At 39.9% G+C, this 13,398-nt stretch overlaps 1 protein-coding gene across 9 annotated transcripts in view; it reads right to left on the reverse strand.

Moving 5' to 3' along the window:
* SFI1 (SFI1 centrin binding protein) overlaps window positions 1–13,398 on the reverse strand; it is a 25,039-nt gene continuing 11,641 nt past the window's right edge. For 7 of the 9 annotated variants that reach the window (XM_085556061.1, XM_085556065.1, XM_085556060.1 and 4 more), the window contains 19 exons: window positions 13,194–13,291; window positions 11,406–11,487; window positions 10,382–10,560; window positions 10,081–10,156; window positions 9,207–9,302; window positions 8,739–8,815; window positions 8,224–8,326; window positions 7,666–7,762; window positions 6,946–7,106; window positions 6,456–6,530; window positions 6,096–6,170; window positions 5,626–5,802; window positions 4,654–4,895; window positions 4,133–4,228; window positions 3,126–3,387; window positions 2,295–2,442; window positions 1,498–1,621; window positions 707–809; window positions 1–237 (listed from right to left, as the gene is read on the reverse strand). In XM_085556061.1, coding sequence (XP_085412187.1) covers window positions 130–237; window positions 707–809; window positions 1,498–1,621; window positions 2,295–2,442; window positions 3,126–3,387; window positions 4,133–4,228; window positions 4,654–4,895; window positions 5,626–5,802; window positions 6,096–6,170; window positions 6,456–6,530; window positions 6,946–7,106; window positions 7,666–7,762; window positions 8,224–8,326; window positions 8,739–8,815; window positions 9,207–9,302; window positions 10,081–10,156; window positions 10,382–10,560; window positions 11,406–11,487; window positions 13,194–13,291 — 2,379 coding nt within the window. In that variant the 3' untranslated portion in view covers window positions 1–129. The remainder of the gene's footprint in view (window positions 238–706; window positions 810–1,497; window positions 1,622–2,294; window positions 2,443–3,125; window positions 3,388–4,132; window positions 4,229–4,653; window positions 4,896–5,625; window positions 5,803–6,095; window positions 6,171–6,455; window positions 6,531–6,945; window positions 7,107–7,665; window positions 7,763–8,223; window positions 8,327–8,738; window positions 8,816–9,206; window positions 9,303–10,080; window positions 10,157–10,381; window positions 10,561–11,405; window positions 11,488–13,193; window positions 13,292–13,398) is intronic. The other 2 variants (XR_014949165.1, XM_085556067.1) reach the window with 2 other exon arrangements.

Consider the following 13,398-nt stretch of genomic DNA (forward strand, 5'->3'; position numbering starts at 1 on the left):
AATAATCAGGTTAGTTTATAAAATAGAAATACCACACCTAGACTATGAGAATGAATACATCTCTTTCCATACTCTCCTGCTATGAAAGGAGTAAAAACTGCAGCCATTCCTACACAGGTTCACATGAATTCACATATCCAGAGCAACCTGAATAACATGCAGGCGATCAATCAGGTTCTGAACATGATGTCTCTCTCGGTGTTGTGCTTTGGTGAGAGCACTGATCCTCCCCTCCAACTGTAAAAGAAGATGGCATAAGTTGTTTGTTTGTACAAGACCATATTTAGTCTTTTTGACTGAGGAAGACTGAATGAGCTCTACCAGTATTTACATTAGTGGTCAGTGTACTGTAGCTACACTGATGTGAGAATCCACAGAAAGTTTTAAAACAAATTATTAATTAAAAATTAATTAATTAAACAATGATTAATTAAATAATTAATTAAAATTAATCAAAGTCTTCAATGGAGCTTGGAGCAAACCTTAGGAAAGTCTATTGGAACTGCAGCTACACTTCTGAACAAAGAAGATTCATTGACACACAGACTGTTGAGCTCAGCAGCCCACTTCTGCTTACAATTTTCCCCTTTTTAATTTTAGAAACAGCTTACTAATGATTCCCACAACCACCATTAGCCTTCAGCCTAAGTGTGTAGCACAGTGATGACGAGTTAGACTTTGCTTTGTTTGTTTGCTGTTTACTCACCTGGTCCAGTTCTTCCTGAACTTTTTGTATAATGTCTTGATCCTGTGGTGGTACTCTCCTTTCTAGCCACTTATGTAGAATCTCTGCCTGCTGCTGACAAGACCTGATAAAATGGATTAGAAGGATTGTTATCCAAAGTAGGAGCTCAACAGTCTAATCCAACTTAGACATCTAACTGGTGCCCTCGTTTTTTTTGTTTTGTTTTGTTTTTGTCCCAAACCAGTGAGGGATAAAAGTATTAAAAGGGGAAAAGGGGTGCTGGGAATTAGAAAAGTATCTGGAAGCTGTAATCTCCACCTTTACTCCTATTTCCAGACCTCTGCATTTCATGACAGACTCTACTCCTCCAAGCCCTATTCTTTTGCAAGCACTTTTATAAATTTTTATTGTTCTACTGGAGAAGTTACATATCAAACCTTAGCCACAATTTTAGTGGGCTTTTTGTTTGTTTTTGGGACAGCTGGAAAAGCTCAGAATTTACCCCTATAATGAAAGAGCTGAAAGGTTCATTTGAGCTACTTTTTATTTGCATCACCTTCAGATTATGGCCACTGACACTTGGTCAGTGTTTTTCCAGTAGTGTCAAAGGTATAACTAAACCAGTTGCAGACTGCAAAAGAAATTGTGCATGTACCCTTTTCTCCCATCTGGAGTGAACTCCTAAAAGGAGTTTAATTCCCAGTTCTGTGAAACAGAATGTTTATTTTCAGAAGTAGACATGTTTATACAAAGAAATCAATATTGAGCTGACAGCGTGAAGAAAGGTTGGCTGTATGGGCTTTGCAACCTACTTGAGTTCTTGCTTCCTGCTGAAGTAGTACTGCATTTGCTGTTGGATGCTTTGGAGCTCTGCTTCTAGCTTTCTCTGTAGCACTATTTCTTCTCTGGAACTGTTCTTTCTTTCTTCCAGTTCAGCTGAATGGAAGATAAAGGGCACAAGCAAGGGAAGTACATTTATTCTGTTTCTTCTTATCAGGAAAAGCCAGGTTAATAGACAGGAAACGTGGAACCCTTGAGTCCTTTTCAGATTTTGTAATTACGTAGCATCTGTTGACTCAAAACATCATACCTAAGAGAGCAGGAGTCCTGACAGCATTACAGGCTCTCACTTTAAACATAACAAAGACAAGAAACACTAGTGAATGGTTCAGTACTACAAATGCTGCTTATAATTTTCTGGTTTATATCTACTGCAGAAGTAAGTCTGGTCCCATCAAGATAAATGCAGTATAGAAGTGCTCAGACACCATTTATCCTTTGTTTTTCATTAGTACTGGGTGAATTTGACTCTCCAGCTCAGCTTCATATTCATGCTGGGTATAAGTGCATACCTCACTGCTAACGCACAGGACTGCTAAAATCCTGAGCCCTATCAGTTCCAGTCCTCCCATCTCCAGCAGGGCTTTAGTCCCATGCTTCAGCAGAATCCACACAGCTGTATTACCAGTCCAAAATAAATGGCTGAATCTTCACCTCCTGATGTTGGCATACAAGAATGCCTTGTGTTCCATGTTTCAGAGTTGAACTGCAATCTTTCACAGACTGGAAGAGAACATGTAACCACTACAGCTTAGAGCTGAGGACTTACCTGCATTTTGGTGACTCTGTTTTCTCAGTAACTCTTCAGGTGACAGCAAATGCATCTGTAAGTTTGGTTGCAACTTTTCCAACTCTTTTCTCTGTTGATAGGCTTGGGAACGGGCTCCTATCTGACCATGCACAGGCTGACCTCCTTTCTGCAAGGTCAGAAAGACAATATTTTGTTCCTTGGAGGATTTCTTTAGTTTCGCACAAGCACCTGTCCCAAGCTACTAAGCCCTCCTCAAACTGAAACACTGTCTACAGTTACACACACAAACACCATTTGTTCTGTGCTATTCAAAAAAAGAAAAATAAGCTCTTTCCTTTACAGCAGAGAAATACTTCATCAAGATTAATACCTATTATTCTGAGTGCAGCTGAGGAGTTTAAAATGCATGAAGCACATACTTGGAGGTGAAATGAATTTCAGTATTTGAGTCTTGGCTATAGCCAATGCTCCTAACCTAAGTTACTTAAATTCATGTAATCTGGTTGGCAAACTAACTACCCCAATTATTGAAGGAGCTGCCCCTCAAGTTAATTGCTAGGAGGAACATCCTACTGGGAAGGACACAAGACTAGTACAAATTCTTAAATTATAGTTTAAAATGCATGGGCTGGCCAGCAAGCAAAATGCTGCTTTACACTGGTGGTTCTCAAACATTCAGAGACAGTTCACTTGGTCAGTTTCTAAGATGACAGGTAGTACAAAATAAAAATAGCTCAACAACTGGATGGGCAATACTGACGAATCCTAGGAAGAAATAGCAATAAGCTGCACATGTGCTGACAGTAGCCCAGTGCACACACTAGTTTTTCCCTTCAGCAATACACTCACCGTTTCTGCTCCAGCTTTCACTTGGGGCATGAAATATGAAGGAGACCGTAACTCTGGCTTCTGACCAGCACAATTCACATCACTTGATCTTGATGGTACAGATGGGAGAGGAGTGCGTGTCAGAGAAGAGTAGCAGTGAGTGGTACTGCCCAGTTGAGAGCGCCATTTACAGGTGTTTTCTTGCTTTTCCATTGTTAACATTAAATTCCCATTCTGAGAAGAACTTTTGTTCACATCTGTCAGCTGAAAACGTGTCTCCGATCTGTAAAGGAAGAAGGAAAGTACCCGTACATTTCAACCTACTGGTTTTATACTTTGCAGTCAGTGGGAAAAAAAAAAAAACCAAAACCAAAAAAGGCAGAATCTTGCTATTCCCTCACATACTGAAACAAGCTTCTGCTTTGCGGTGCACTGCTTCCTAAACCACCAGCAGTACCATACATGGCACAGAACTGTTAGAAATCTAACTTCATTCAGACCTGCACTGACCCCACTGTAAAAATAATTTAAAAATCCTTTCAAATGGGAGAAAACAAACATATTCTGAAAAATGTCCAGTTGGGCTGTTCTGTTATGCAGAAGCAACCCTCAATTTAACAATAATAAAAACAAAATAAAACCAACCAAACAGAAAACCACAAAAAAGCAGCAAAGCAGTTAAGGTTTCTATGATGCCTACCCACTCTACTCCAGACCCTTCACAGTAACCCTGGCTGAAACAACTCTGGAGCTGACAATTCAGCCTGAGTTCTGGAAATTGGTGATCTGTCTCATCTTTCCATTCAAATGTGGTGCTGATGAAACAAAGGCCTTGGTTGCTTTTTAACTGATTTGAACATTCCATTATTCTTATCCACTTTACAAGAAATCTGAAGTTTTCATTTTGATAGTACAGGTCAATGCAAAGTCCCACAGTTACTGAATGCTTTGTATTACAAAAGCATGGGAATATGAGGGGAGAAGCACAGCATAACACCCTTTTCCTTTACTATTACGAGATTTTCTACCTGGAAAAAGGAGTTCCCAGCAGTTCCTTTCCTTCTTGAGATTCTGTGAGGAAGTCAGGTCTTCGTGGTGGTAATCTTGCTCGATGAACAACCTCTCTGAAAAGAACAGAAACCATAAGGAATCATTATTATTTCAAATCGGCATAAGCTGGCATTGCAGCTAAAGAAATAGTTTTATTCTGACACTTATTCCCTGCCTGCAAAATTGCCCTTGCATGCAATAGTTTTTAAAGACTACATTTCAACCTGTATCTGTGTCACCACCTGGTTCACTGTATGTTTATTGTTTCATCAGACTTTATTCCCTGACTTTGGTGGGGGAAAAAAAACTTTCCTTTGAACCACAGACAAAATTGTATGTGAGATCCAAACAAGGGATGAGATGTAGTGCTCCAACATACACATATTCATACATACGTATTTAGACACACAGACACAGAGTGTATGCTATAGGCTACATATATGTAGAACTACATATAGACACCAGAGGAATGCAGGAGAGACTAGAATTTTATACTCACAGCTCACTGAGAATTGGGTCACCACTAGCAAATGGGAATGGTAGATCACTGCATTTTGAAGGCCGCTGCTTTTCCTCTGCTGAATGTCCTCTTGTTTCAAGGCTGTCATCAGGTATTTCAAATGTCACTTGCTTCTTCAGAGATGGCAGAAAAGAACGAGTCTTATTCAATTTCTTGTAGAGAGCCTTCTGTTTCCAGAGCATTGCACAACGAAGGACTGACTGGTGACGACTGTAGGCTGCCTGCCAACATAAAGCATAGTATTTGATGGTTGAGAGTAGACATTAACACCACCCCACCTGTGAATAACATGGGTGAAATGAACTGCAATTCTGACGACCTGAGAGCCATACCATCTCTCCATGCTAAATCAGCAGGTCCAGCATATTAACATTTTGAGAAAGGGAATTAACTGAGTACTTCTGTAACAAGGCAGGCTGCGCATGAATAAACAACAACCAATGTCCTGAAAATCTGGAAAAGAGCTAGGAAAGCTGGCCAAGAAATGAAAGTAAATAATTAGTGCAGGCATTCCTAGGTTCCTCCCCAAACACAGGGCTGAGCAGACACTCCAAGGCAGAAGTGACACTATAGCCAACATTTGCAAGCATAAGTGGTGCTAAATCTAAGGCAGGGTTAGATGCAGCTAAAACCTAGAGTTTAGAGACCTTAGCCACAGGCAAAGGTTTTAACCAGCTACACTGTTGATGGTAGGATTTGGCCAGTTTTGAAACAGCTCCATTAGGAAAGACTTCCAAATAGCAACACAAATCTGAACTGCTTTAGACTCAACTGGGCTAAAGGATAAGGTGTGTTGCTTTGAATCACACGCAAAGGCATAAGCCAGATCCAAATAAGTGTAGAGATACAGAGTTCCAAGTTATATACACACTGAAAACACATACACGGAGTCAGACTGATTATAGATCAGAACAGATCAGTGCCCTGGGTATATCTGAACTTGTCTCCTACCTTCATTTGGTTCTGGGCTTGGAGTTCTTCCCGCAGTTGTTTCATGTCAGCAGTGTACCTCAAAATCCTGGTTACACCTTCTCTCAGTAGGGCAGCATGATAAACTCCTTTGGCTTTTTCAATACGTTCTTTGTACTGCTGTTGTCCTTGGGCAAATTTCAGCCAAGCGCTAAATACCTACAACATGAAGAGCAGACAGCTGAAAGCATTACAAAGACAAGTTCTGGGTAAGAGGCTCCCCCCTGCAGACAAGAGCATTCTCCATTCCACTGGACAGTAACAGGTATAGCTACAGCAGGACACCATGACAAGGACAAGGAAATGGGGATTTAAGTCAGCTAAGACAGGATAGGGAAAACACACAGGATTTTTTTTTTAACTGAATAAGATGGTCTGTTGAAGTCAGACCTGCATATTATGTGCACAGTCTCAAGCACACCTATCTGCCCTCGAGCCTAACACAGTCTTACCTTCCTCTGCAATGAAAGTGACCAGTGCCACAATGCTTGCACAGTCTTCTGTTTTTCCCATTGCTGCTGTAACAGCTATAAGAAAAAACAATATATGTTGCACAATCAGGTCGGGAGTTTATATGTGCCATACCAGAAATACTAGCCAAATGCAGCATAACCAAAGAGGAAGTACTGGTAGAGCCATTGCTGAATAACCTATTCAGTTCACTCAGTATATACAAGGTGTCTCCAGGGCCAATGGAACCAAGAATCCAGAGAATGTTTAAATAATTTTGTTTAGTCCTCACATGAAATAAATATGAAAAAGAATAAGTATCAGCAAGGAGCTATATACTTAACCAAAGGCCAATTCCTTACCCTTGTCTTCCAGCACAAAAAGAAAGTAGAGTAAAGGCGATAAGTCATTAGCTGTCCTCCTTTTCTCTGCAGTAGCTGCAAGGCAATAAAAGTGAAACACTTGCAGACAAATCCCATTTATCTGAGCCAAAAGCAACTATAGCAGAACAAGTACCAAAGGGCCTTTATCACCTACCCTTTGTTGAAACCAGTGACCCTCAAATCCCAAACACTCTACAGTGTAACTCCATCTGCAAATTTTCACAACCCCAACAAAGACTTTATTGACAGTAAATTATTTCACATATTGCAGCCCAGCTTGTCATCTCCTATTATATCTGTTAGTTCTAATCAACACTTCTTTAAGCAAAGCACTTCCTCAGTGCACAATACGCTTAAACTCTTCCTTGGCCAAGACTATCATTTCTTTCTCCAGACACACCACCTGCTCCTCTACACCAGCTGCTCCCCACCTAAGCAACTTGTTAGTGAGGTTGCTGATTCTTCTCACCTTCTTCTCAATGCACCAATGATGATATTTCTTCCATTTTTCCAGGTAATTCTGCAGTAGGTGCTGCTGATGGTGCTGCACTGCTCTTTGTTGCTGAAGCCTCATCATCAGACACTCCTTAGTAAATTCCTTCCAGCAAAGAAACAGGGTCTGTAAACGCGCTATCAAGAGAAGACAAATTAACTACCATTCTGAAAGAAACTATCAATCTCAGATAGTACTGATTGATCAGCTGCTCCTCTAGGCTGTTTTGGCCATACTTCACACTGGAGTTGTCAACACTAGGAAGAAGGATGCTGAAGCATTTCAGATACCAGACCTTATACCTTGCACTGTCTTGCAAGTATTTCCTGATGTCACTGACACTCTTTACAATCTTTAGGAAATCATTTGACCTCTTTTTGCTTCAGAGTCATCAGCCACACTGTTTATGAGAAATGACACTGCTTGCAGAGTGTGAGGGCCTTTCCACATTAATTACTAGAGGCAATAGTTGATAATGGAAAACTCTATTAAGGACGGAAGTGTTATCATCCATTATATAGAGAGAGGCAAAAGTCACATAAGCCGTTTTCAATAGAATGCTGGAGCCCCAGGTCATTCCCCATTCTACGGGGCCTACCAGGCAGGCTTAAAATGAAGCCATCCATACCGACAGAACAAAAGACTGCCCTGCTAAACCATGCCCTTCTAGGGACTATAATATCCCCATCAACTCACCCATATCCAAATGTTTTCTGGCCTCCATCACAGCTGCTACCTTCTGCTTACGGTGATACACTCGTAGTGAGGCAGTGTACCTCCACTGCAGCAACACCTAAAGGATATGATGCAAACAGGGGACAGGATACACACTCACACTGTAATATTCTTAGAAGTGGAAGCAATGTCCTCCATATTGCTGGCACCACAACCATTTCTATTTTATTTTTTCACATCAGGCTTAGTAAAATGGTGCAAATTTCCTATAAATGAAATGTCAGAGGGTCTCCCTCACATTTTTTTCCAAGCCATTCTTCTCTGTCTTCCACACAAGTAATTCTACTATGCAGTAACAGACTAATTCCTCCTAAGGAAATAGGGAGGAGGAAAGTAACAAGAACAACCATGAGCTCACACACAGAAAATAGTTTCACCTGTTGAAGTAACCTGGAACTGGGAATTTGGCTCTCACAACTTTTTAGACCCTTCTTGATAGTGGCTCTCAGATCAAGTTTTGTTTCCTTCTAATTGTACCACCTGACCTAGCATTTGTACAGACCTTAGTATCTGTTATACCTTTAACAGGATTGCTCTCTGGTAGTGCTCATCTGCTTGAGCAGTCACTTTTCTTTCATGTACAAGAGCAAGGGCATTTTCCCTCCATAAATACAGAAGCTGCCTGAAAGCAAAATGAAAACAAGAAAGTATTAATAATGATTCTCACTTCACCTGGTAACTTCAGTGTTACAGCAGTCAGAATCCACGCACTGCAGGGAATGACACAGCTTGCTGTCTGGTGTCTGTCATGGAACTGAACGCAGATAAGCTCTTGCAAGAGTAACAGACACAGTCAGTGAGATGGTAATAATAATGATAATTTAAAAAGTAAAGCAAAATAGATAGTGACCCAGTAAGTGACTGAATTCTTTTAGTTAGACCAGCACAGATACAGCAATGCAGTGCACAGTCAATTCTCATTACCAAATGCTGAAAAGATTTACAAGGGTGGCAAGCAAAAAAAACCAGAGTAAATGATTATAGTACAGTTACTCCACTCTCATGCTGCACTACACAAGTAAATGCAACCTTACCGCAGCAGTAGTCTATTGCGCTGTTTCTCCTTTTCAGCTACTTGGTACAGAATGCAGTGAATGTTACTTTGATAACTCTGTAAGAAACGCAGAGAGGAGTGACATTTCCTAAGCTGTGAGGACATATGAGAAGAAAAAATGTCTTGAAAATCTTAATAACAACTTTTAGAGTTGAGGATAAAAAAAAAGTTCACACCACTGGAATCAAATACTGTTTTTCTGAGGCGAACAGTCAACAAGTACCAGCTAATGCTAACTGCTGTGTATCATTCACCACAGCCACAAGATGACATTGCTTCTTTCGCTCCGAAGAACAACTCACATACCCCTATCTACATCGCAGTTTCACTTTGCATACTTGATGTGTAAATAACCATAGTGAAACAGCACATCAGCTTGTCATTTCTCGCTGAAACACTTAAGTACACTCAGACAAGTTTCCATTAAGAAAAAAGCATTCTCTCCTACCTTCCAGGCTGCCAACATCTTGCTCAGCAGTGTGCGCTGATAATGCATGTCTGCTTGCACCAGCTTCCTCCATTTCTCACACTGATGTTCCGTGTACTACATGGAAAGGAGAAAGAAAAAAAAAGGCAAAAATAAAATAAATAAGTGATGAAGAGAAAACTAGGAATGGCAGACAGCAGAAAGAAAAGGACTATTTCTTAATCTCTGGGGAAACACTGACCCTTTATCTTGCTGCAAAGGGTTCACAGACTGGTGTTGCAGTCTGCTATTCCTTTCGAAAGGGCTAAATCAGGTCTTCCCTCCCCTCCCTTTTTTCAGGAATCCTCCAAAAGAGCAGCTCAATTCACTCAATTCATCAAATTTGAAGCAAAAGATTAGCATCAACTTCAGTTTTCCCCAACTCTTAACATATGCTGCAAGACACACCTGGTACATCATGTCATGGCAAGAAGTGGCATAAAAGTTAAATGCCATCTAATACTACCTACTGTGGCTTGTGACAAACCAACCATACACCACAGCCTTGCTGCACATTCCCAGCTTAAATAAAGCTTTCAGAAGGACATATTTGGTATTCACTAGGAACACTTTCATCACTCTAACTATGGTAATATTCCTTGATAAGTCTCCAAAGCTACAGTCCCATTCTAACTATCCCTAGACAAGTTAACAAGAGGAAGACTAACTCCCTTTGCTTTCTGCATTATCCCTGTTCCACCCAAACTGAACTGATATGAACCACCTGGGAGAAGAGAAGGACTTTGCAAAGATTAGTATTTAAAATATTTTCCTTTAAAGCGTAGCCATATGGGTACAAGCAATATGAATAAAATAAGAAGGATTCAAGCTTTTCCCCACCTGTCACATGTCTCACCTCTCTCCACTTGTTCCAAGATTGCTGCAGACATTTTGAATAGTGAAACCTTAAGGCTTGCATCTCCTTGAGCTTCCTATGGGAGAAATAATTTAATTATTTCTCCCACAATGCAATCCATGCTAGTGCACATCTTAAGCCTAAGTCCATACCTCGTATTGTCAGTTTACTCAGTAAAAGATAAACCAGTAGAATCAAAAGCACAAATAAGGAGTCAGTTGCTGAATTAAATGCTGCTTTGTCAAAAGTGGACCACCATAGGGTCAGTCCAAATAATTATCCACTTTAAAAAATGTCTTACTCCATTTTTCTCTCCTGAGTATTTTTCTTCCACAGATAGAAAGCATTCAGAAGAAGCACATTCCTGTAGTGATTTCTTGCACGAGCCAAGTCCTCTTCCTCTTCCAGATGTGCAGCTGTTCTTCTACGCCAAAAGCACCAGAAAGAAACCAAAAGTTGCCTTTCGTAATGAAGTACAGCCTATAATGGCAAGAAAATGGTAATGAATACATGACACAAATCAGCTGCAAGCAACAGAAAAGTTAACAGACAGAACTGCCCCATGTTTATTTTCATCTTTTCACACTGAACAGCAATGGACACAAAGCCCGACTGCTGTGAGCTCCTGTGAACTGTTCTACCTGTTCCTATGTCTCTGGAGGGAGAAACAGTTATCAGAAAAGAACAGGCCAAAGAGAAAACATGGAAGATAATAAGTAGCACATGAAGGACTCACAGCTACTGATGAGTTCTGCTGAACTTGCATGAAGAGATAAACTCAGAACAGTAAAAGTCAGATGCACCTCTACAAGCCACCAGCACATGCTGACTTTAGGTTGTGTAACTTACACAGCATAAAACAAGGCAGTGGCTACTATGTATTTAAGAGTGCAAGACTACATATACATATTTGGAAATGAAATACTCCCCCAGGGACCTCCTGGACAACTATCTAGAGGCTGCTAGTGTTAATAAAACCCTGTGCTCCTTAAATACACAACGTTGGCTCTCATTATTATTGTTTCAATCAGGTAACTATAAAATGGAATGGCAACATGTATATACACTATGAGAGAATGTGAACAGTTCTGATAATCAGTTGCCTGATTCTATTTATAAATAATCAGCTTAACCTAAAATGGTGATTAGTAAATACTGGTTGTTTCTGTAACTTGGCTCCATAACCAGGGAAAAAGGAATTTACAGCACCTAAGCCCATCTCATGTTAACTGAGGTTCACTGAGAACGACTAAGAAAGCATTCCTCTATTTCATGAGCAAGGCCTGGCTTAAAACAAATCAAAACAAAACAAAAGTTACTTTTACCCTGTTCTCTCCCATTCTGCATTCTTGCTGCTGACATGCCTTTACCAACCATGTGTCAAATACATGTCTCATCAACACCCTCCTGCAAATAAACAGGAAGACTATCAGCACAGAAGATAAATTCTTTCCTACAACTTATTCCATGAACTTCAAAAGACCAACCTACCTACAGCTTAAATAGCTACTTGATTTTCCACTTCAAACTAGAAATCTTTGGAAATTTGGTAGCTACAAGTCCCCACAATTTTCTGTGTTAAAACAAGAAAACAAACAACAAAAACTAACAGACAATTAGTCTGCCCTCTGAAACCCGAAGGAGAATACATAAAGACAAGGCCAATGAATTTAATGAAGTTATTATAGTTGCCTGCTTGCATTCAGATAATTCAAAAGATTGTTCCAATTTCTGATTTATTTGCTTATTTACAAACATAGAAAATTATATAGTAACTTTTCAGTTCTCATCCATTATACGTAGAGTCCATTTTCTCCTCCCCTGGAAATACTTTGAAGATCCTTCTCTACTTTTATTTTTATTTAAAAACAAACAAAAAGGAGCATTATAATAGAACTTGAAAAATGTTATGACAACAAAGAGCAGCATGGTCTGCTCTCAATACTGAATTAATTCTACCAAATCCTTCTTTTTTTAAACAACGCAAGGTTAGCTGCTATCATCAAATTTTCTTTCCTTCTAGATAAAGATAATCCTTCCTTGCTATTCTGCCTCCCAGCGATGGGCAAGAATTAAACAACGTCCCAGAAATGTAATGATATGTATTTGTAATTGAGCACTATATACTCTCACTAAGAACAAGCATATGGTAGAAGTGTCCCAGTCAGACTGAGCTAGTCTAGTAGAAACAGTACACACCCAGCACTACACTTATTATTTCTAAAACTCAGTCGTGTGGGTGTACTAATTAGATTGTTAGCTTCTCTAGTCCAAAGTTTAAAATATATTTTGGACTCTCACCAGGCAATTTATGGTAGGTAGCTCTTATAGCTCATTTTAATTTTATAGCTTGGTAAACAACATGAGTTAAGCGGGCCTTCCTGGAGGATACTGGAAGCTGCCAGTAGTTTTCAGTTTCAGCTTGAGCTTTGGAATCTGTGCACTGTACAAGTCAGCATGCTTTACTGAGCAGCACAGAGCCATCTTGTAGAGGCCTCATTCTTCCCTGCTAATCCTCATCCAGAAACGAAGAACACTCTAAAGCAACAGCATTTGGAGTACTTGAACATCCTGCAATTTTTGAGCTGACTGATGGCAGCATTAAGAGCCCATAGACAGAAAAAGCACTAAAATTCATTCAGATTCATAACACATACACCCCACCAAGTTCCACAGGTCAAATTTAAAAGCATTCTAGCTGCTTTATGTTGACTTATTTCTAGGGCTAAATAAACTCAGCCTCTACAAAAAGCCTTATTTTCTCTACTGCAATACTTCCAACATCAGCGCTAGGACATGAATCATTAGCTTCTCACTCCCCACAAAGCAAAGCAGCAGAAAGAAGCAGAGCTCTGCCCATGCCCACGTTCCACTCTACTACTTCTCACTGGCAGAACTTCCACTTTTTGTATCCAATACTGACAGGCTTAATCCATCTCCCCATCACATTTTAAAATGTAGGAGATACAAATTGCTTTTCTTTATATGAGAAATATATGAGCAATTTGCATCAAGATGGTCATGCTCCAAATGGTATTAACAGATACTAAATCAGAACCAAGGCTCAACGATCTCAATTTTGTATAAATTTATATGAATTTGTCTCTGCATACCTGTAATGGGCACAAGCCAAAGATGTTAATGCCTGCTGTTGTTGTTCCTCTTTCTCTTCCAAACGGGACTTCCAATAGTTCCAGAACTTCTGCAGCACCTGAAACAAAATAATAAAGATGTGAAAAACATCGCTATTAAAGGAAGGAGGAAAACACAAATAAAGACTAAGTGTCTCACTAAACTTGCATGCAGCAGGCAGCCACT

Source organism: Coturnix japonica, chromosome 9 (assembly GCF_054131305.1).
Source record: "Coturnix japonica strain WE chromosome 9, WE-NBRP24, whole genome shotgun sequence".
Lineage (NCBI taxonomy): Eukaryota > Metazoa > Chordata > Aves > Galliformes > Phasianidae > Coturnix > Coturnix japonica.